The sequence below is a fragment of the Pan troglodytes genome, chromosome X (assembly GCF_028858775.2).
Source record: "Pan troglodytes isolate AG18354 chromosome X, NHGRI_mPanTro3-v2.0_pri, whole genome shotgun sequence".
Lineage (NCBI taxonomy): Eukaryota > Metazoa > Chordata > Mammalia > Primates > Hominidae > Pan > Pan troglodytes.
Genome location: NC_072421.2, coordinates 75,883,387 through 75,908,574, shown reverse-complemented (window position 1 = coordinate 75,908,574; position 25,188 = coordinate 75,883,387). Strand labels below are relative to the sequence as shown.

At 42.0% G+C, this 25,188-nt stretch overlaps 1 protein-coding gene across 1 annotated transcript; it reads right to left on the bottom strand.

The window, feature by feature from the left end:
- Nucleotides 1-899: 899 nt before the first annotated feature.
- PGK1 (phosphoglycerate kinase 1) lies at nt 900-22,922 on the bottom strand. The gene is given in 11 exon segments (NM_001135738.1): nt 900-1,383; nt 1,748-1,846; nt 2,122-2,299; nt 3,796-3,975; nt 4,221-4,335; nt 9,003-9,122; nt 9,757-9,860; nt 13,014-13,158; nt 13,274-13,429; nt 17,266-17,316; nt 22,773-22,922. Coding segments are annotated over 11 exon segments (1,254 nt in total). The 5' UTR covers nt 22,838-22,922; the 3' UTR covers nt 900-1,342.
- Between the last annotated feature and the right edge of the window lie 2,266 nt (nt 22,923-25,188).

Genomic DNA, 25,188 nt, shown 5'->3' with positions numbered 1-25,188 from the left:
AGCTAGTAGAGTCTTGTGTTCTACAAAAAGTAGACCAAGAAAGAGGGAAAAGGGGGAATCCAGAAAACAGGAGTCTAACACAGGAGGTAAAAGGAATCCCCAAGAAGGTTATAGGAAATACCAGAGCAACAGCTAGCTGTACACCTTGCCTAGAGGGCATCAAGTACAAATTGGATAAAGGAGCACTAAGGACTCCTGCAGGGATAACTCTAACAAGGATTATTAATATGTTTTAATATATTGAGACACTTATGCTTCTAGAAGATTGGGAATGAATCACTGATGGGTATACACAGAAAAAGAAAATTTTTTGAAACACTGTTAATGCCAAAGACAATAAAAGTTACATAAGTAAATTTAATCATAGCATACTACATAGCTCAGCTGTGAGTATTAGTTATGTAGACTTTTGATCTAATCTATAATTGTGACAAAACTATACCGAGAGAATGAAGAAGTGGAAATATATGTGGAACAGAGCCTTCCTCCATGGTATGAAATAGATTTCTTTAAAAAATAAAAAAAAAGAAGTGAACAATATAAGCATATTACTTAGAAACATGGAGGTATATACCTGAAAAACTCAAGAGTTGAAAGTGGTCACCTCTGGGGAGTGGGAATCTTGAATGGGAGGAATGGGCTGGGGCTTTTTTGTTGTAAGCCTTGACTTTTTAAATTATGATCATGTGTAACTGATAAAAATAAAAGTTAGAATAAAAGCACTAGCACAATGTCTGCCATAAAGTAGGCCCTTGATAAAGAATAGACATTTATCTAATTGTCCCATCTCTCCACTGCTGCTGCCCCACTTCTTGCATTCAGCAATATAGACATCTGATCCGTCCCTCAAGATTCTATTCTCACCCTTCCTAACAAAGTATGACAGGAAAAAAAAAAAATCACGGTTTCAATGGACACTTTTATTGTTTACTTAATGGATCATCAATTTTGTCTCACTACCTACAAATGGAATTTCATCTTGTTTCCATGCTGAGTAGTGAAACAGTGACAAAGCTAATCATAATAACCTACATCAAAAGAGAACTAAGCTAACACTGCTCACTTTCTTTTTAACAGGCAAAATATAAATATATGCACTCTAGAATGCACAATGGTTTAGTCACTAAGAAATTCAAATGGGATCTTGAAGAATGTAGGCAAATCCAGGGTGCAGTAAAGATGAGCTGAGATGCTGTGCAACTGTTTAAGGGTTCCTGGCACTGCATCTCTTGGCCACTAGCTGAATCTTGACATGGAAGGTTTTAGCTAATGCCAAGTGGAGATGCAGAAAATGCTAAGTTGACTTAGGGGCTGTGCACAGGAACTAAAAGGCAGGAAAGTACTAAATATTGCTGAGAGCATCCACCCCAGGAAGGACTTTACCTGTTTTTGAGAGAGCACACATACATAGACAGCATTACTATAGGGCCCAGTAAGCCAGATTTCCCCCACTTTATCTTCCCAATAACATGCCAGCTCTTTTTTAGGATATATGGCCAGGAGCTGGCCAACTCTTACATTGTGGATTCCAGGTCTACTAGACCATAACTCTCAGAACAAGTTTCTATCTGTCCCTCCCCGCCTCAGTGGATGCCAGGAGCTTTATCTGAAGTTCCTCTGTACTGCCCAGCTAGTAATGACTGCTAATGACAACACTACCTTCTAACTTTCTCCACTCCATTCTACCCACCTCTCACTGCACAGTCCACCCTTATCCCAAACAAGCCAAAAAACAGAAGACCCTCACCTTCCAGGAGCTCCAAACTGGCACCACCCCCAGTGCTCACATGGCTGACTTTATCCTCCGTGTTCCATTTGGCACAGCAAGTGGCAGTGTCTCCACCACCTGTTGAATGAAAGCCAGGTAAAAAGGGGAAAGAGAGAAAAGAAAAAAAAGGGATTGGCACCAAAACTGTAAGGCAGTGTGCTCCCCAACCCAAAAGGTAGCTGATAAACCCCCAACTCTATCTTACCAAGAGGCTCCTCTGTAAATTACCTACCTGTTTACCTCTTAACATTTACCCAGAATAAAGAGACATAGAAGAAGTTCTCCATTCCACCTTCCTCTGATCAGAATTCTGCCAGCTTATATGGGTATTAGCTTTGTATAGGACTGCTTACCTATGATGGTGATGCAGCCCCTAGAAGTGGCTTTCACCACCTCATCCATGAGAGCTTTGGTTCCCCGGGCAAAAGCTTCCCATTCAAATACCCCCACAGGACCATTCCACACAATCTGCTTAGCCCGAGTGACAGCCTCAGCATACTTCTTGCTGCTTTCAGGACCACAGTCCAAGCCCTGAGGGGTAGAGGTGAAAGAGAAGATGAGCTATCAAGAAAAGCTACTTAAACACCACCTCCACCAAGACCAGAACTCAGGGCTGCACACCAAAGTTTCTTCTAGAACCAAATAGTACCCTTCAGTCTTTATAAACCTGTTCATGCCCTTTATACTCAAAAATTCTACTGTATGGAAGATCAAGTCTAACGGAAAACCTCAAAAGTTATTTAATAAAGACATTCTTAGCCACAATATTTATGTTAGTGAAAACTAGATCAATGGTTCTCAACCAGGGTCAGTTCTGCCCCTTCACAATAGATAGGCATGTGGCAATGTCTAGAAATATTGTTGTTGCAACTTGGGAGGGTGCTACTGGCATCTAGTGGCCAAGGATGCTTTAAACAACCTTACAATTCTACAGTCCCCCACAAAACAACAGATGTCAATAGTGTTGGGAATGACAGTAAACTAGATCAGTAGTACTCAAACTTTGCCATGCATGAGAATCACCAGGAGGGCTTATTCAAACAGACTGTTTGGCCCCACCCCCAGTTCCTGATTCCGTAGGTCTGGGGTGGGACCCAAGAACTTGCATTTTTAACAAGTTCCAAAAATGATACTGATACTGCTGGTCTTAGGAACATACTTTGAGAAACACTGAACTAAATAATACGTGAATGCCTGAAAAGAAAAATAAGCAAACTAGCATGTAAAAACATGATACAATTTTATACAGCAATCAAAATGATATTTGGAGCACCCTAAAATCAACTATATTAGTCTTTAATATACACTTACATTTCTCCCTGCTTGTAATCAGTATACTTAATTTTTTCATATGAGAAAGTTTTCTTATATAGCTTTCTAGATAGCAACATAATCCAAAACAACCCAAACCATGAAAGTACATGACACTATCTCCAGCAGGCAGTAAGTACTTAATACACATTAAACAGATGAAGAAAAAACAGATAAAACTAAAAATGGGCCGGGCACAGTGGCTCACGCCTGTAATCCCAGCACTTTGGGAGGCCAAAGCAGGTGGATCACGAGGTCAAGAGATTGAGATCATCCTGACCAACATGGTGAAACCCCGTCTCTATGAAAAATACAAAAATTAGCTGGGCATGGTGGTGCACACCTGTAGTCCCAGCTACTGGGGAGGGTTAGGCAGGAGAATCACTTGAACCTGGGAGGCAGAGGTTGCAGTGAGCCGAGATCGTGCCACTGCACTCCAGCCTGGTGACACAGCGAGACTCTGTCTCAAAAAAAAAACAACAATAACAACAAAGTTTTACAACACATTACTGCATTACTGAAGGCCAGTAATCCAATAGCACTGCTTTTCTCCCATGGATTCTTCCATGAGGGACTCACTGCAACATGCAGAGCCCTCTCTGACAGATCTCCTATAGAGATTGTTTTAAAATGCTTGTTGATTGGCTGAATCAATGAATAAATGACACCACAGAGTTTCTGTTCACTCACACTACCAACCCACTCAAGTGACTCACCATCCAGCCAGCAGGTATGCCAGAAGCCACAGTGGCTTGGCCAGTCTTGGCATTCTCATCAAACTTGTCAGCAGTGACAAAGTCAACAGGCAAGGTAATCTTCACACCATTCTTCTCAGCTTTGGACATTAGGTCTTTGACAATCTTGGCTCCCTCTTCATCAAACAGAGAAGTGCCAATCTACACAGGGGAGCCAAAATGATGGAGGTCAGCATCTATACTAAGAACAAGACTGCCTCACAAAGCAGACAGGAACCAGACACAATACAATATAAAGGAACAATGCAAAGACGAAAGACTTGCCAAAATAAATAAAAATGGGAATTTTCAGGGCTCATGTCAAAAGACTGTTTTCTTTTTACATTTATACAACCTGCTATTATCATGGAGAGCTATTTCACATCCACTTGGCATTGGTTTCCTACCTCCATGTTGTTGAGCACCTTAAGGAAGGTAAAAGCCATTCCACCACCAATAATCATCTCATTGACTTTGTCCAGCATATTATTGATGAGCTGGATCTTGTCTGCAACTTTAGCTCTACAAGAGAAAGCAAGAATCATCACTTAAAGAAGAATGGACTAGAGAAGTGGTATTACATAGAACCTGAGTTTCTATTTCAAGGCACAGGAACAGAGAAAGTCTCAAAGTGACAAAAGTACTGCCTAACTTTGCCCTATGTTTCTCCAACCCAAAAACTCAATCCATTTCTAAGAAATCCTTTTAAGGTATGGCTCCAGATATCAGTGTATCTTTTTAAAAATTCCTCACCCCACTTACCATCAATACATTTTTTTTTTAATTCTACCTAGAAGCTGATGGACAACAGATTTAAATCCATATTCTTTTTTTAAGCAGGGCTCAGAAGACCTACTCTTGTCTAAGGAAACTATGGGTTCCACATCTATTTTGCACATTCCCCAACACACACACACACACACACACACACACACACAAATTCAGAGCATCAAGATTGCTAATTGTATCTAAGCACGATTGCTAATTGTGGGATCCCAGAGCCACTCAGAATTATCCTAACCTTAGAGCAGGGATTGATTGGACTGTATACTAAATAAATATATACTGAACAAAAATATATATTCCTAAAGTCATACCCTATGCTCAGTTGCTGGGACATTTTTTTTCTCTCTCTCTTTTCAACACAAAGTCTCACTCTGTTGCCGAGGCTGGAGTGCAGTGGTACAATCATAGCTCACTGTAACCTGGAACTCCTAGGCTCAAGCAATCCTCTTGCCTCAGCCTCTCAAGTAGCTGCAACCACAGGCGTACAACACTACCCCTGGATAATTTTTCTTTTTAAATTTTTTTGTAGAGACAAGGTCTCACTATGTTGCCCAGGCTAGTTTCAAACTCCTAAGCTCAAGTGATCCTCCTGCCTTGGCCTTCCAAAGCACTAGGGTTACATGCCTAAACCACCATGCCCAGCCTGGGACATTTTCTTTATGGCATTTATTTTTGTTGGGTCACCCAATTCAACACATTTACTGGGCACCTACTCTGTGCCAAGCACTATTCTAGGTCTTTGAGAAACATCAGAGGGCAAAGGCAACAGAAAGATCCCTACCCTTTGGGATCTTATTTTCTAGTACATGGAAATAAGATAAATACACATGTATCTTGCATCTCCCTATGAGACAAAAAAGATCCAAACTAAAGAGAAACAAAGTAATAGCCTGCCTTCCATAAACATTCCCATATAACTAAATCCCACTTACGTGGACAAACCACCTTGTGTCTGTTTCCTTCTTCATTCAATAAACAAGATAATGCCTATCCAGTGAGAAACCCTATGCTAGGATTTGTGAAAAGGAGGTATGAAACAACAGTGATGTGGGTGAACAGATGGCAAGAAACTATTTACTATTTATTTCAGTTGTAAAGATTGGCTACCACCAAGGGTAAAGATAGATTGTTTTAAATACATACACACACACACACACACACACACACACACACACACACACACACACAAAGGGAAGAAAGCAGTTAGAAAGGAGTTCAATTTCTTCTAAAGAATAGCTTACAGCTCAAATGCCTGTTTCTTCAACAAATCAACAGAATGAAAGTAATAAATAGGAGATTATTACAAGAGATACCTAACAGCCAAAGGCAATGCATGGACTTCATTTGAATCCTTATTCAAACAAACCAACTGTAAAAAGACACTTCTGAGATGATCAAGGACATCTGAATACAGATTGGGTATTGGATGATAGTAACAAAACTGCTAAATTTGTTAGGTATAATATGGTGATTATTTAAAAGAAATCTGCTTAGCAGTTACAAGATGTATACAGGAGTATTACAGGTTGAGTATCCCTAATCCAAAAATCTGAAATCCTCCAAGATCAAAACTGTTTGAGCTCAAAGGAAATATCATTGGAACATTTCAGATTTCATATTTTCAGATTAGGATGCTCAACTGGTAAGTACCATGCAAATATTCCAAAATCCAAAAATAAATCTGAAATCCAAAACATTTATGGTCCCAAGCATTTCAGATAAAAGATACTCAACCTATGTAAGTGAAAGTATATGATGTCTAAGGCTAACTTAAAAACATTCCTGACAGCAGGGCACAAGCTCACGCCTGTAATCTCAACACTTTGGGAGACCAAGGCAGGCAGATCGCCTGAGCCCCGGAGTTCGAGACCAGCCTGGGCAACACAGTGAGACCCTGTCTCTACAAAAAGATTCAAAAATTAGCCAGGCATGGTGATGCATGCCTGTAGTCCCGGCTACTCGGGAGGCTGAGGTGGGAGGATCGCTTGAGCCTGGAAGGTCAAAGCTGCAGTGAGCTGTGATCATGCCACTGCATTTCAGCCTGGGCAGCAGAGTGAGACCCTGTATCAGAAAAAAAAAAATCTATATATAGATCTAGATCTAGATATATAGATATGTCTACATATCTAAAATATCTATATATATACACACACACACATATATACACATATTTATTTCACTTGTATTCACTTTGTCAGGAATATATACGTGTGTGTGTGTGTGTGTGTGTATATATATGTGTGTGTGTGTGTGTGTACATTCCTGACAAAACAGAGTTAGGACATAAAAGAAACAAGATTAGCAAAAATGTCAATTAATTGTTGAAACAGGGTAATGGATACCTGGGAGTTTACTACACTATTCTCTCAACTTCCGTACATATGAGTGTTTCTTACAATAAAGTTTGTTTAATAAAATATAAAAGTTTTCCCAAAAACTGTTAATGGCCTAGGGAAACTACACTGCAAGAAAGGTGGCAAAAAAATCTCACATCCAATTCCCCGTAACAGCTATTTCAGTCTGAACCTAAAAACCTAACCATAAGGTAGCACTAGGTGGCACTCACTCCCATATTCCAGGTCTACAGAAAGTTGAAGAACAAAGCCCAGGAATAGATACCTTTTTCCAAGAACAAGACACAACAACCTGTATCTACCTGAGTTATTTTTAAGACTCTGAAACTGGGCTCATAAAGCCTAGAAAGCAACTGTATTAGCCCATTTTCACAATGCTATAAAGGACTACCTGAGACTTGGTAATTTATAAAGAAAGGTTTAATTGACTCACAGTTCCGCATGGCTGGAGAGGCCTCAGGAAATTTACAATCGTGGCGGAAGGCAAAGGGGAAGCAAGTCACATCTTACATGGTGGCAAGAGAGAGGCGAGCAAGGGTGGAACTGCCAAACAACACTATCACAAGAACAGTATGGGGGGAACCGCCCCCTTGATCCAATCACCAGGTCCCTCCCACAACACGTGGGGATAATTCGAGATGAGATTTGGGTGGAGACACAGAGCCAAACAGTATAAGCAACTATGCTACCTGAAATTGACACCCAACTCCAGAGTCAATTTTCATCAGGAGATAGTATGTTCACTCCCCTGGGGGAAAAAACCCTGCTCATAGAAGGGTAATGGGCCTCCAGCCATAAAGAGACTGCTACCTAGATCACCACACCAAGCCACAGGAAATTGTCTTATCCAAGCAGTGCTGGCTCTCTCACCTAAAATTTATCCTCCTCTCAACCCTCAATTCTGAAATTTCTATTTTTAACTAACCCATTGGAAAATCATTATCTACTTGCTGCCTTTCCCTATAGGAGAAAAGATAAAATAGGTATGTAATCTGGAGAAATGAGGTCTAAATTATATATTAAACACATATGAAGAGGTTTTCATAGTTATACCCTGCCAGGTTATATGGTTATACCCTGCCAGGTTATATGGTTATACCCTGCCAGGTTATATAGTTATACCCTGCCAGGTTATAAGGCTCAAGCACTTCAAAATTGCTAAATGAGCACCTATGGTGGATCTTTCCCATTCTTCCCTGCAGAGCCATCTTCTATCCTTCTCTACCCTGTTGCATCACAGGAGGAGGACCTGCATGGACTACATCAAGGAGCTTTCTTGCGCTCTGGCTTCCATTTGGGTTTCAGCCAAATTGAGGGTGGGAGGGGGTGCAGCAGCAGGAGACTGAAAGGAGATCAGAATATTTATTGCCCTGGCTCCCCCTCCCTACCAGATCTTGTGTCCTTTGACCAAAGGCTACAGTTCCCATCAGATAGCTCTCTCCACACCAACTTTCCTCTCTGAATTCTGATAACCATTCCCCTCCCTTTGTCCCTTCAGGCATAGAAATGGTGATGCCTGTTGGTAGCCCCAAATTACTGTACTGTCCCTTTGTGGTTTCCCTGAACCCTACCCACACCTCTGTATGTAGTTCGTTCGTTCGTTCGTTTATTTATTTATTTATTTATTTATATTTATTTATTTTGAAACGGTCTTGCTCTGTCACCCAGGCTGGAGTGCAGTGGCGTGATCACAGTGCACTGCAGCCTCTACCTCCCGGGCTCAAGTGATCCTCCCACCTCAGCCTCTCTGGTAACTGGGACCACAGGTGCATACCACCACCACCCAGCTAATTTTTTTTTGTAGACATGAGATCTCACTTTGTTGTCTGGGCCCATCTCAAACTCCTGGGCTCAAGCAATCTTCCTGCCTGGGCCCTCCCAATGTGCTGGGATTACAGGTGTGAGCCACCATGCCCAGCCTGTAGTTCCTTTATTAAATTCTCCTCAGTTACCCAGTGTGACTGAGCTATATGACAATAAACCACCCAAGTTATGGCCTACTACCAGGCAAACAATACTTAAAGCATGATCTTAAAGAGTTCTTCATACCCGCCCAGGATGGCCAGGAAGGGTCGCTCTGGGCTCTCCAAGGCCTTTGCAAAGTAGTTCAGCTCCTTCTTCATCAAAAACCCACCAGCCTTCTGTGGCAGATTGACTCCTACCATGGAGCTAGAAAAGATCAAAGACATTCAAATTCTAGTCAATCCCTATCATTCCTCCTAGTCCTAGAGGCCAGCTCCTTATCACTAAAATATTTCTACTTCTGGACTGCAAGAAATCATGGTTTTCATCCCTACATTGCAACAAAAAACACTTAGGTACAAGATAAGATTTTTAACTAATAGTGCAAGGTCAAAGGGAAAGAGTAAAAAAGTAATGAACTTAGGTAGAATTTAAGATACTCAGTTAACACTCTTCAGCAGGCCAAAGGGCAAATCACAATAAGTAATTGGCCGGTTGATGATAGCAGAAGAGGATTCCTCAATTTGCTTCCTACTGACAGCATGAGAGTCTGATCTTATAACGTTCATAAAAGGATAACTCTGTACAAAATATCTAAGGTGAGAAAGAGCAACCTCTTCCTGAAACTCCACAAAAAGCCCTACAATTACCAACATTTTTTTACCTTTATTTCCTCTTTGGATGAGAGCTACTCAACAAGAGCCATAGTGGCAGTTCCAATTAGAGAAGCTGAAAGGATTACAGTATAATACAAAACTCTCCAAAAACAACCCAGAGCTTGGGCTACTCAAGTAAATAGGAATACTGTTCTCAGTGTGGTAGTCTACAAGGTTCTTGGTACCTGTGGGCTCTGTGAGCAGTGCCAAAAGCATCATTGACGTAGACATCCCCTAGCTTGGAAAGTGAAGCTCGGAAAGCTTCTATTTTGGCTGGCTCGGCTTTAACCTATAGAGAAAAACAAAAACAGAAAATGTGATGGCTCCAAAGACAACTATAAAAGCATTTCATACACCAAGAGTCCTCTTGAACATCTCTAAAGACCCTGAGTAGGTGGGACAGCGATTTTTTACAACCAGCAGTAGGATGTGTTCTTTCTTCCAAATATTCCAGATACTTTGGTCATTTCTGCATGTTTCTGCTCTCCCTTAACTTCCCTCAAATTGCAAACCTAATATTCCTGAACGATGGCTTTACCTCTAATCACATGAAGTTAACCACACCCCACTAGCCTCTCCCCAGCCTTCAGCTCAAGGTTCTGATTATCCTTCCCTCTCCTTGACTTAGTTCCTCATTTTAAACATTCTCCTTGTGATAGTATCATACTTGACTCAAGCTGCTGGCTACCAAGGCCTTTCTGCGAAGTGCAAGGGGCTCTCACACATATTCCTCATAAAAGCAACAAGGGCAAGCTGGGACAGAGAAGGCAGATGGAAACATGACAACAGAAAAGAACCTCAGAAACACTTCACATTGACAAAGAGGTATTTTATGACCTTCTCTGGAAGCTAGGCATCTGAGAAAACAAGAAATATACTTCTACAAAAAGAGAGGAAGAAAATGTAGAAGTTAAACATAGAGCTTTAAAATGTCAGCTTGCCATCAAGGCATACCCCAAAGGGGACAGAAAGCAAGATGGGAGGATAAGCAAACCAGAGAGTCTCTGGCAGGAGATTAAGCAAAGAGGCACAGGAAGCAAGCCAGATGAAAGGGGACAGGACACAGAAGAGTACATAGCACAAAGCAGATGTTCATTTTAAGTCACTGCCCACTCCTATGCTCCTATGTATCAAGGAGGTGAAGGGGACTGCCATAAAAAATGGGGCTTTTCCCTAAAGATCCAAAGAATTGCAGAGGTACTAATGCTAAAATTGAAGATTGTGGCACTCCCATAAGCTCTGTAGACTACAATAACATCTGCCACTAGTGATTGGAAGATGACACATGTAGTAATGATAACAATGCTCAAATGTAAGGAGACCTGAGTTCTATGTCCAGCTCTGACGCTAATTCATTGTGTCACCTTTGGGAAGTTGCTCTGAAATTTTCCCTTCTATCAAAAAGGCATTTAAAACCCCTCCATTTACGAACTATTTAAGGAGGCCAGGGGCAGTAGCTCACACCTATAATCCCAACACTTTGGGAGGCCAACATGGGAGGATCACTTAAGCCCAGGAGTTCAAGATGAGCCTGGGCAACATAGCAAGACCCCGTCTCTACTAGGAAAAAAAAAAAAAGTAAAACTCAGTTGGACATGGTGGTATGTGCCTGTAGTCCTAGCTCCCTGCAAGGATGAGGCAGGAGGATCACTTCAGCCCTCAAGTTTGAGGCTGCAATAATTAATGTCATGCCACTGCACTCCACCATGGGCAACAGAACAAGACCCTGTCTCTTTAAAAAGATATTTAAGGAAAAACAGGGTAAATTGAAAGCTCTTCATGAAAAAAGGTGCCATGGAAATAATATCAATCAGAACCCATTTCTCATTTACTGATCTGCAAATAACTAGAAGAAAGAGAAGGCCCTTAAAAGATCAATGTGGGCACTTTGGATAAAGGGAAAATGTTTATGTCCTCATATCCTCACTTTGTTTTTGTGGTTTTTTTGAGACAGAGTCTTGCTCTGTTGCCCAGGCTGGAATGCAGTGCTGCAAACTTGGCTCACTGCAACCTCCACATCCTGGGTTCAAGCAATTCTCCTGCCTTAGCCTCCGGAGTAGCTGGGATTACAGGCACTTGCCACCATGCCCGACTTTTTTGTATTTTTAGTAGAAACAGGGTTTCACCATGTTGGCCAGGCAGGTCTCGAACTCCTGACCTTGTGATCCACCCACCTCGGCCTCCCAAAGCGCTGGGATTACAGGCATGAGGCACCGCACCCAGCCTCACTGTTTTTTTAATCCATTTTGAACTTGGGACTGACTCCTGAAATTTCAGGTATTAAAAGCCATTAGATAGTGAATGTCAAGTCAGTTTACTAAAAAAGTCATAGACTATACAGTCAGCTCATCATTTCCTAAATAAAAAGTTTTGCTTCAATTTGCCCTTTGCCTCCTGCCACTTCTAAGCCCTAGAGTTCATGCATCATGAGTTCCAGATTAAAAGGACACCAAATTTTAGGTCAGCATTTGACTCCTAATACTGTAGCAAGACCATGCCAAAAGCAGGATAAGGCAAGACCAGCATCTTTGGTGCTAAAAAAAGAAACTGCTTGAAAGCAGGCACTCCCAATGACCTTAATAAATGTGAGAAGCCAAAGGAGACTGAGACACTAGACTCAGAGCATCTTGTTCTCCGAGATACTAAAGACCAGAATAGTGGAAAGTACTAAAAAATGCCTTCAGCTTCCTTTCTAGTCAATGGGCAAATTCAAAATCATCTGCAAAGAGCCAGTTTTATCATTGAATATTTGAATTCTGGTTGTCAGTTCACAGTAATCTGTTTGGTGAGTTATCTATGGCTGCTTTTGCACAACATCGGCAGAGGTGAATAGTTCCAACAGAGACTATATGCAGATGGAAGTGACTGCACAACACAGAAAGCCTAAAATATTAACTATCTGGCCATTTATAGAAAAAGTTTGCTGATCGAATGGGCTGAGCTCTAAAGACCACCAACAGCACCACTGCCTCTAACTTTAATCGTATAACTGCCTTTCAGAAACTTAAGTTTTTTTTTTTGAGACTTAGTTTCTTTATGAAATAAGTTGATACCTGTACCTCTATCTTAAAGAGAGATTTAAAGGAACATACTTTACACATCTTAAGAAAATGCCTTAAATCCAAGGTGACATCATCATGACCATCATATTCACTGAATACTCTTTCACCTCAAAAGTGTTCACATATTTTTCAAACATATTTAAACACCACCTGAACATGAAGGAGGGCTTCTGGGATGCTGGGAAATATTCTATTCCTTGACTTGGGTGGTGGTTACACAAGTGTGTTTACTTTGAGATAACCCATCAAGCTGTGTCGGCATTGTATACTTCAATAAAAGGTGTCTAAGTTAAAATAAATGAGCTTTCTCTATTCTTCAACCACAGTCTCTTACAGACTCAGGCCCTCACCCCCAATAATGTCAAAATCACAGGTCCTACCTTGTTCCCAGAAGCATCTTTTCCCTTCCCTTCTTCCTCCACATGAAAGCGGAGGTTCTCCAGCAGGATGACAGACCCAGCAGCTGGGTTGGCACAGGCTTTCTCCACTTCTGGGCCTACACAGTCCTTCAAGAACAGAACATCCCTGAGAAGAGGAAGAGATGAAGACACTTGAGCAGTATGAAAGTTAAAAACAGTAACAACGTGCTTGACAACTTCCCCCGCCACAAAGTCTACCAGCACCAGAGCCTGGCACTTACTTGCCCAGCAGAGATTTGAGTTCTACAGCAACTGGCTCTAAGGAGTACTTGTCAGGCATGGGCACACCATCAGGCCGGCCTAGGTGGCTCATAAGGACTACCGACTTGGCTCCATTGTCCAAGCAGAATTTGATGCTTGGGACAGCAGCCTTAATCCTGCAACCAAAGAGAGACAACAAACAGAACGAAGTTACTCCTAGAAATTAGTAGGAACTAGTTTATTGATAACCTCATAAAGCATAAAGCTCCTTTTCTTCTCCAAGTTCCTTCAAATCTACTATCAGTAATTCAATGGTGGTCCTTAAGGAAAGAAGTTAAATGCAATGCCAACCCTCCACCTAGGATTGTACAATCTCATTATGTATCTGCCCCTTTCACAGATAAGAGTTAACACAGCAGGCCTGAGGTTACTATCTACAGAAGGACCTGTCTGCAAGATTAGATTCTGGCTGGTATCTGGGAACTTGGCTTTCAAAGTTAACTGACAAGACCAACAAGGGCTATTCACTCTTCCTAGACCGTCTATACAAACACGGTGATTTATGCTGGACACTTGCCCCACTCTAGAAGTCTAGAATTTTTTTTTTCTTTTCCTTTTTTTTTTTTTTTTGAGACAGGGTCTCACTCTGTCACCCAGCAGGCTGGAGTGGAGAGGCACAATCTCAGCTCACTGCAGCTTCAACCTCCCCAGGGGCTTAGGTCATCTTCCTACCTCAGCCTCCCAAGTAGCTGGAACTACAGGAATGCACCACCATGCCCAGCTAATTTTTGTATTTTTTGTAGGGGTTTTGCCATGTTGTCCAGGCTGGTCTTGAACTCCTGGGCTCAAGTTATCTGCGGGCCTCAGCCTCCCAAACTGCTGGGAATACAGGCGTGAGCCACCACACCCAGCAGAAGTTTATAATTTTGGTAGTTGCTAGGCAGAGGATCCCTATGTTACCAGTTCCCAACAAAAATCTTGGGATCTGAGTCTCTAGCATGCTTCTCCAGGCAGAAACACTGCAGACAATTACTGCATTTTTCACTGCTGAAGAAAGGAAAACACTTGATGTGTCCCCTCACAGGAAACTGGAAGCCCATGGATTTCTCTAGACTCCCCCATGTCTTTTCCTCTTCCTAATCTTGTCATGCATTCTTTCACTGTAATAAACTTTAGCCATGAGAACAACTCTGAGTCCTAGCAAATCATCATGAGATATGTGGGTGATCTTGGGGACCCCTGAAAACACTTCTTATACGACTATGGAAAATACATAAAATTCTCAAATCTTGAAACCATCAAAGGAAATTTGGGGAAAAATAAAAAACATGTAGTAACTTTTCTGCACCTATTAATAGATCCTAAGTCACTTTTTTATGTAGGAAAAAATAATTGCACTGTCTAGAGCTTGGTTTCCATAATGTATCACATTCATTACATTATAAATTAATCAAAAAATTAACTCCCTTTAAACATTTAAAAGTTTTGTTATAAACCTGCTACTAACTTGCCATTTTGCCAGTTTATAAGAAATTAAAATTGATCAAGAAAAGCATTTATTTATTCACCAAATATTTATTGAATGCTTCTTTTGTGCCAGGCATCATTCCAGGTTCTGAGAATGAAACAGAAAACTTTTTTAAAAACTCTCTGTTCTCATGGAAGTGAAATTCTAATGGAGAGAGACAATAAACATGTATGTGTGTGTGCGTACATGTAATATATCAGATGGTGAGATACAGAAAAAAAACAAACCATTATTCCCCATTTTTGTTCCCCTACTTTTGAGGACAAAAATGACCGGGGAACAATGGTAGAGGAGATTTTTAGACAGGATGGCCAGGGACAGTCTGATATGATGACATCTGAGCAAAGAATGGAATGATTAAAAAAGTTATACTTTTAAAATATCTTATGTTATTAATATTTAGCAGATATAAGAACTCATTTATATCAAATTTAAAAATCTGTATCAGGTACAAAGTTTGTGCAATGGAACCAATTAGTTTTCAGGACTATCCCTTATCAGCAAGTTTTATTATTTCTAATGCTTCATTTTGTTAATCAACTCCATGGATTTCCAGAAATGAAAAGATTTCCAAACATGTTTCTTTACTCTTAAAATAACTTGATAGGCATATTTCCAATCGTTTCTGTATGTTGCACAATAATGAAGATCAAGCGGGATCAGATCTGCCTTATACAAAGACCCTGCCACTATGGTACAGCAGGGATGTGCTTGGCAAAATGACAGGCTCTATTCTAGGACCAATACCTGAAAATGTTCTGGGCTAGACCTGCACTGTCCATTACGACAGTCATTTAGTCATGTGTGTCTGTTGAGTACCAGATATATAACTAGATCAAATTGAGATGTGCTGTAAGTATAAAAACACATGCCAGATCTTGAAGACTTAGTACCAAAAAAGTTAAATGTCCCTTTAATTTAATTAACACAATTTGGCTCACATTGTATTTCTATTAGATACCACTGGTCTAGATCATTAGAAAGCACCTTGCCAACACAAACCCTTCATTTAAAATTTAAAATAGGCAGAGCACAGTGACTCATGCCTGTATTCCCAGCACTTTGGGAGGCCAAGGTGGGCGGGGTCCAGGAGCTCAAGGCCAGCTTGGGCAAAAGGGCAAAACGCTGTCTCTACAAAAAAAATATGAAAAAGTAGCCAGGTGTGGTGGCCCACGCCTGTGGTCTCAGCTCCCTGGGAGGCTGAGATGGGAGGATCGCTTGAGCCCAGGAGGCAGAGATTGCAGTGAGCCAAGATCGTGCCACTGCACTCCAGCCTGGGCAACAGAACGAGGCCCTGTCTCAAAAAAAAAAAAAAATTAAATAAAAACCTTCTTGATGGATACCCCATTTAACCTGATGTGATTATGTATTGCATGCTTTTATCAAAATATCTCATGTAACCCATATATATATATAAAATCTACAAAAATTAAAAATTAAAAAAATTAAAAAGAAAGTAAAGACAAAAATAAAGACCTTTTATAATCTAGTCAAAAGCAAGAGCAGTACTCTCACTTAAAATTTGTTTCTGAATCTAGGATCCAAGACACTGGAGCAGCTAAACTGACTGAAAACGTACTTCTGAAGTCTTTCCTGTTTGTTTTTTTGGAAGCAAAAACAAATGAAAATTCTCAAAAATTGACTTATCTGAGCCATTTGAATGGGGGCTTGTAAAACTACATATAACCTTAGTAACTACTGGTACTTTTAAAATCCTTCTCTTACATAGTTCTTCATTTTGCAAGAGAAGCCAAGTAACCTTAAATTTTTATATTTTTTGTGTGTGTTTTATAGAGATGGTGTCTTACTATATTGGCCAGGCTGTTCTCAAACTACTGGCCTCAAGTAATCCTCCTGCCTCGGCCTTCCAAAGTGCTGGGATTACAGATGTGAGCCACCGCACCCAGCCAACTTTTATATTCTTTAAAAATGAATAACTCTGCCAGGTATGGGGGCTTACACCTGTGGTCCCAGCACTTTAGGAAGCCAAGGCAGGAGGATCAGTTGAGTCCAGGAGTTTGAGAACAGCCTAGGCAACATAGTGAGACCCCATCTCTACAAAAAAAAAAATTTTTTTTTAATTTAACCAGGTGTAGTGGTGTGCACCTGTTGTTCCAGCTCCTCGGGAAGCTGAGGCCAGAGGACTGCTTGAGCCCAGAAGGTTAAGGCTGCAGTGAACCGTGATCACACCACTATACTCCAGTCTGGGTGACAGAGTGAGACCCTATCTCAAAAAAAGAAAATGAACTCCAAATTCTTCTAATTTTCAAAAAACAAGGGGAGGGGAATCACTTTCTTAAGATTTTGCTTATATTTGTATATTCTCATAAATAAGAAAGCAGATCAGAGAGTGGGTTGATAGAAAGCCAAAATCATTTGTTTTAAGTTGCTACAGTTCCATAATACAATATGAAAGGAAAAACATTTCATCCTGTGTACCTACACACATCTTAAACCCAGCCCAAGGCTTAGCAGGGACCTTACCTCTGGTTGTTTGTTATCTGGTTGTTCTTCATAGGAACATTGAAGTCGACTCTAAAAAAGAAAGATTCAAGACCATGATCAACTTACTGTTCCATCAAAGATTAGGAGATGCATTTTTAATGAACCAGTTAAATAAGTCGGAAATTCAAATCTCATCTTAAAAATAATCAGTGGCATTAAAAGTCAAAATAGTAGTTAGTCATGGGGAGGATGGCGGGAGTGGTGACTGGGATAACGACACCAGAGGCTTTGGGGTTCTGGTAATGTTCTATCTCTTAACCTCAGTGACCATACAAATGTGCTCATTTTGTGGTAATTCTTTGAACTTGTGATTTGTGCCCTTTTAGGTATGTATTCATACTTTAAAAAGAATTTTAAAAAAAAAACCTAACTTAAATCACAGGAACTAGCCCTGAAGATCTGGGAAGCTAAAGCTAGTTCCACCTAAAAAGATATCTGTCTGGGCCTGGCACAATAGTATCCGGGTAGCAGCTAGAGGGGTGAGGAATAATAAGGAATGCATCTTGATCCTAATTCCCTTGATACTATTTCTGGGTCCTCGTGAAACTAACATGACTCGAGAAAAAAATTAAAATAAAAATAAAACACACTAAGAGAAAATCATTCTTTTTGGAGAAAGCCTGGGGCCTTAAGACTAGGGGTCCTTCAAGCAATACACACAACATAAGACAGCCTCTTTCAAAAAGCCTGAGAAGAGAGGGTGGGACATGTGCCCCAGCCCACCTGACAAACAGACAAATTAGAAGGGAAGTAATCAAGACGACACAAGAAAATAATGTACTGCAGTATCTCTTACCCAACATATTACTATGTTATCATTCTTAAGAACCAATTATTCTGAACTCCTTGGAACCTCAGCCTACTTCAATGTGAATGAAAACAATAATGTATAGCAGCTATTTTTAAGGTTTAAGAGTTGTGCCTGCCATGATTATTTTAAGTGATTTTTTTCTCATCAGGATGACAGTATCTACCTCGTAGTTACTGAGAGAATTAAGTCAGCAATTTGTAAAGTGCTTAGAAGTGTACCTGACACACAGTAAATGCCATAAAAGTGTTGTTGTTATATGTTTCTCCAAAATGTAATTCTGTGATTTGGCAAGTAAATCAACCACTACTAAAAACAGCTAACATCACTTGCAAAGGGACTACAGTGAAGTATGACCTAATCAAGAAGACTGCTGCTATCCTTGATTATAAGCCTCCATCTTTTTCCTCTGCCTTTTTAAATACCCCTTCCTCTCTAAGGCTAAGGCAATTACAAACTCCTACAGACATACTGAAAAGACCACCAATTTCCTATATCCACTAGGCCTGAACTCCAATCTACCTCACTGAAGAACAGCCTTTCCAAAGGTAGGCTGAGGAAAAATAATTCTATAGTAAAACATGTTTTAAAGTCTTCAAAATTAAAGGCAGTAAGCCTCTGATGAAAGAAATACACTCTACTTTGTTTCAGGCCACTTGATTCTCTGTCTTCTTTAAATATCCTGAACAAGGAGCCTGCCAGCCTTAAAGTACATTCCAAAGAAGAGAGAATATCCCATTACCATGGGTCATTTTCCCCCATGCAACCTCCCAGAAGGCCTATGCTCAAAAGGACTAATGGCAAAAGGATGGGCACAAGCCACTTCTTGCAGTGCTACTCTCTACCCCCAACCCTTACAGGGAGGAATATCTTTGGGCAGAGACACCTAAGAAACTGTCTCATCTATCCAAGCTGCCATGGTGTCAGCTTACTAATGAATTAGACTTGGTTGATACTCTCTCCTCAATGCCCTCTGGATTACCTCCCCTTATCTCCTACACTCACAACAGCTCTGCTTTCAGCTTCTCCTCAGAGGACTCCAACACAGGAACTGCTCTTGCCTACAGATTCTACTTGTTCCATTTTACATAAAATATGCACAATTTTCTTTTTTTTTTTTTTCGTTTCCTTATAACACTCCTGAGCTTTGCTTCAGGCACAAAGTCAGTTATTACTACATATCCATCAGAACGAAAAATAACTAAAATAGCTGGTAATGAAGCAGAGAAACTGATTACTCACATACTGCTGGTAGAAATGTGAAATGCTGCAGCCACCTTGGAAAACAGTCTGGGGATACCTCAAAAGGACGTGGCCCAGCAATTCCACTCCTAGGTGTTTACCCATGAAAAATGACAGCATATGTCCATACCAAGACTTGTATACAAATGTTCACAGCAGCTTTATTTGTAATAGCCCCAAATCAGAAACAACCCTAATATCCTTCAATGATAGTTAAACAAACTATAATACATCCACACCATGGAATACTACTCAGCAATACACAGGTATGAACTTTTGATACATGTGACAATGTGGATAAATTTTGAGGACATTATGCTAAGTGAAAAAAGTTAATCCCAAAAGGTTATATACCATGTGATTCAATCTGTATAGTATTTTTGAAGTGACAAAATTTTAGAAACAGTGGACAGATCAGTAGTTACCAGGAGTCAGGAAGGGGGGTGGTTATTATTATAAAGAGGTAGCATGAAGGAGATCTTGGTGGTGATCGAATAGTTCTGTATCTTGATTGTGGTGGCGGTTACACAAATCTACGCACGTAATAAAATGGCATAGAACCATACACACTTTATACCAATGTCAATTTCCTACTTTTGATATTGTTCTATAATTAGATAAGATGCATCCATTGGGGGAAAATGGGTTGAACACAAGACCTCTCTAACTTTGTAACCTCCCATGAATCTTTAATTATTTCAAAATAAAACATTAAAAAATATACTGATTTAGCTGGAATAAGAATATCAAGTCTCTATCACCTGAAATCTCAGGTCCCAGGTCCAGTTCCATTAAAAACTCTCAAAGGAACCATGTCCATCAATGCTTCACTGCCCCAGATGGAAAACTGGGATATTGTGGGTGTCTCAGTGACTTTTTCTCTGCTCTCAATTTTTTCCTGTTTCTCTTCCCACTACATCAAAGCAGTTTCTTTACAAGTTACAAGTTGGAGAAAACCAGTAAGGTTTAAAAAAAAAGGCAGGAGCAAGCAAAAAGGAAGTGCTTTACAAGCAGGCAAAGGATGACTGGCAACCTATGAGAGAAAGAAAGGAAATTACCACAAAAATAAGCAGAAGTGTATTCAAAGAGGCTGTAAAGTCAACTGCGGAGTCCTAAAAAACTAAGATGGAACCTGGTAATTAACAAGTCAGAGGTTTCTGGCTATCCCATGTTACCTCAACAAATTAATTTCCCTTGGCAATCCAAACCAGTGGACCAGAAGAGTCAGCAAATACCATAGTTCACTTCTGCAGGACAAAGACGACAAATGAGGCAGCCACTACTCAGGAAGCCCCATTCCGGAAACACCGCCAGCAACCACCACGTTGAAACAAAAAGGAATTGAGCTGACACCACATGGCTGCCTAGGCACCTCCAAAAAAGTAGGCCTACAATGTGACTCTCTGTTCAAAAGAAATACATTAATAATCAGGGAACCATGTAACTTCCTGTCCTCAGCCTAAATAAGTAGAAGGTATCCAGGTTACGGGAGAAAGTTCTATTTCAACGTATCCTTGGTCATTGTCTCGAATATTCAGAGGATCTAGTTGATAGCCAAGGAGACCTAAATTCTACTCCTAGCTCTGCCACCAACTTGGTAGTTCAGTAACCCTGAACAGGTCATTTTCCATCAGCAAAACAGGACTAGCCAATCACTTCAAGGCTTTGGGTTAGTGTGTGCTAAATGAAACTTTATTAGGTCCAGAGGGAGAAAAGTTAAGCAGCTCCTCCAATCCCGCCCCCAGCTAGCTTCCTCAAGCCAGTTTCCCTAGAGAGAGAAGAAATAAAGCCCAAGACTGCAATTATAGGAAGGTTATCAGCATAATGTCCCACTCCTTGTCTTTTAGTTGGTCCATGCATCTGGAAGAATCAGCCTCGAACACAGGGGAGATGCAAGGAACTAATTAAAACCTAAAAGCTAGTTGCATGCCAATGTCCACCTGTCCTGTTTTTTACAGGGTCTATCCCCTTTTTTTAGGATTGTATGAGGGCCAGAAAGGGCACTCCTCTAGTACTAACATGGCTATGACTCCTACTTTGTCCAGATTACAAAGGCCTATGTCATTTGGGGAAATGTGGAAACCAGGTATTTTTCATGGACATAAATTATTGGGTTCTTCTATCTCCATAGCAGGGCAGCGGTTACCTGCAAAAATATTGACCAAAGTGAAATTAGAGAGAAGAGGAGAGCTACATGTCCTTTTAGGGTACCCATACAGTTCCCTAACTCAAACGTGTCCTCATATGTTTAAAGTTAGAGTAAAGGGAGATCTCCTACTGACTTACGTGTCTGTTAATATCCAACACAAACCCTCATTTGAACCAGCCCAAATTGGAAAAGGGGCTAGATTACACCAGCCAAATACGTACCCATCAATCAACCACTTCCCTAAAAGGTCAAGGTTGCAAAATGCTATCAACAGAAACCTTTATGACCCCTCAAAAACACCACTCTTGGATCCTGTTAAGGTATATAAACAGTCAAGTCCATCAGTTACATACCGACTCATCCTCCTGCACCTTGCTCCTGGTATGCACAAATATACCACACGTGACAAAAAGGATAAATGTAAAAGCTCCCCACTCTACCAACAATTCTGGCAGATGAGAGAAGCCGTGTTGGCAAGTGACTAGAGATCCACATGCGCAGAGTAAGAGACCCAAAGTGCACGAGGAAACTTCCCCCAATTTTAAAATTCTACTTTTCTAGCCACACGTGGGGATGAGATTGGAGGCCAGCAAGTATGAGCAGCCACACCCTGCTCTACCATTACCTAGTATGTCACAATCCTGATGCAAATCCTGTGCCCAAGAGTCCAACGATACCGCGCTGCAGGGCAGCAGACGCCTGTTACGTAAGCTCTGCAGGGCCTCCTCCAGTGCGCCCCGCCCTACCCTCCCACCCCAATTCTTTAGTGGCGGGGGGCGGGGGGGTCTACTCCTGAACAGTTAAATCAACATCCTCTTGGAAAAATATCCTTTTGTGCAGGAACCTGTGAGATGTGGGCCGCTTCTCATTTGGCTGCGACGGTCTAGGAGCGTGGGGGAAGGGAAAGTAAAATGACCTTTCAAGGTCCCTTCCTTGAAGCCTAGAGATTTGCAGGATAAGCATTAAGTCCCATCTCGCCGACTGGGAGCTGGAGGCAACGGAACTGCATTTCACCAATAGGAAAAAGGACAAAATGGGTCCCAGCGGCAATCTCAGCCCTTCCTCAGTGGGATCCATCCCCGAAGGGTGACTTCGGCTGCTTTCTGGGCTGGGGAAAATGCGGCTAGAAACCACCAAACCCGTGAGCAGCCTCGCCCTCCAAGCCTAGGACCCCTGGGGCCCAGCCAAAAGCTAAAAGCAACTTAGAGCAGACGAGAGAACAAGTCGGTTCCGGCCAGAGGTTTGCGACAGAGCACAGAGAGCACGCGGGCAAACGTGCAGAATTACCTCATAACGACCCGCTTCCCTTTAACGTCCAGCTTGTCCAGCGTCAGCTTGTTAGAAAGCGACATTTTGGAAATACAGCTGGGGAGAGAGGTCGGTGATTCGGTCAACGAGGGAGCCGACTGCTGACGTCCGCTCCGGAGGCTTGCAGAATGCCGAACACCGCGCGGGCAGGAACAGGGGCCACACTACCGCCCCACACCCCGCCTCCCGCACCGCCCCTTCCCGGCCGCTGCTCCCGGCGCGCCCTGCTGAGCAGCCGCTATTGGCCACAGCCCATCGCGGTCGGCGCGCTGCCATTGCTCCTTGGCGCTGTCCGTCTGCGAGGGTACTAGTGAGACGTGCGGCTTCCGTTTGTCACGTCCGGCACGCCGCGAACCGCAAGGAACCTTCCCGACTTAGGGGCGGAGCAGGAAGCGTCGCCGGGGGGCCCACAAGGGTAGCGGCGAAGATCCGGGTGACGCTGCGAACGGACGTGAAGAATGTGCGAGACCCAAGGTCGGCGCCGCTGCGTTTCCCGGAACCACGCCCAGAGCAGCCGCATCCCTGCGCAAACCCAGGGCTGCCTTGGAAAAGGCGCAACCCCAACCCCGTGGAATTCGAGGCTGCCCTACCAGGATCAATGCAAATGCCACCTCCTTTTGGAAAATCCTGGTTTCCTAGCTCCCTTCATGGAATTCTGCTTCTTAAGGCTTACTTAGTAATAGAGACCTCTCAGAAGTTGGAAAAGGCCCAGGTCCACTCTGGCCCCCACCTTTTTTAAAATAAAAAATGCAATGTAATTTTTCTGGTTATGGCATGATTGATGCTAATGGCAAACACATGGCATTTTTCATATATTAACCAACGCTCACAAAACGCAGTAGTGACTACTATTATCCTCATTAGGCAAATGAAATAACTGATGCACAGAGAAGTTTAGTGGGCCAGGCGCGGTGGCTCACGCCTTTAATCCCGGCACTTTGGGAGGCCAAGGCCGGCAGATTGCTTGAGCCCGGTGGTTCGAGACCAGCCTGAGCAACATAGCAAAACCCCATCTCTACTAAAAATACAAAAAATTAGCTAGACGTGGTGGCGGGCACCTGTAGTCCCGTTACCCGTGGAGGGTGTCCAAGTTCTTAGCGTCTTGAACTAAGAACTGGACGAAATGCACCAAGCAAAGAAAGAATGAAGCAATAAAAGCAGAGATGTATTGAAAACGAAAGTGTAACCGCCCAATGGGTTCACCTTGTCCGCTGCCTAGACAGAGCTGATTTATGAAGACGGGAATTGCAATGGCGAAAGAATAATTCACGCTGATCGCTGTGCGGGAGACCAGTTTCATTATCACTCAAATCAGTCTCCCTGAGCATTCTGGAATCAGAGTTTTTAAGGATAATTTGGCAGGTATGGGTTCGGAAAGTGGGGAGTGCTAGTTGGTCGGGATGAAGATTAAATCACGGGGTCGAAGTGAGTTCTTGCGAGTTCTTCCTGGGTGGGATCGTGGAGCTAGTTGAGCCAGATTATCAGTCTGGGTGGTGTCCTCTGCTGCATGAGAATGCAGGGTCTGCAAAATATCTCAAGCCCTGATCTTAGGATTTGCAATGGTGATGTTATTCCCAGAAGCAATTTGGGGAGGTTCAGATTCTTGCAGCCGGAGGCTGCATGGCCCCTAAACTGTAATTTATAATCTTGTAGCTAATTTGTTACACCTACAAAGAAAGGCAGACTGGTCCCAGCAAGAAGGGGAAAGGGCTGTTATCAATTTTGTCTCAGAGTTTACACTATAAATTCTTTCCCAAGGCTAGTTTGGCCTATACCCAGGAATGAACAAAGACATTTTAGAAGTTAGAAGGAAGATAGGGTAGGTTAGGTCTGATCTCTTTCACTGTCATAATTTCCTCAGTTATGATTTTTGCAAAGGCGGTTTCAAAAGTATACTCCACAAGGTGAGAGCAGGCCTGAGCAAGCAGCTCAAGAGCTTGGTTACAGAATTTTCTGGGGTTTAAATACCCGCTAGAGGTTTCCCATTAGCCACTTGGTGTATACCCCATGCAAATGAAGTAGTGGTCCATGGTCAGTCTGATTGGTTGCAGAAAGTGACCAATCAGAGGCTGAAGTGAAGTTACAAAGTTACACTCCTATACAAATGAAAACTTGGCCTGCCACCAGCCTGATTGGTTGCAGGAGGGGACCAATCAGAGGTACTTTCAATTTCTCATTCAACTGACTTTTATTCATAGTGCTGGGAAAATATATATACTGACTGAGGAGATATTCTAGTTAACCAAGTGTGATGATGATATATCACTCAGATTCCCTCTTTCAGAACTGAGGCACTTATTATTAGCTGCTGGGAGTATTAGTTGCTGACAGCTCACAGCTGAGTTTCTCCCCAGAAACTGCCCTCTGTTGAAGGAAGCTGCCTTGCCTAAGGTTA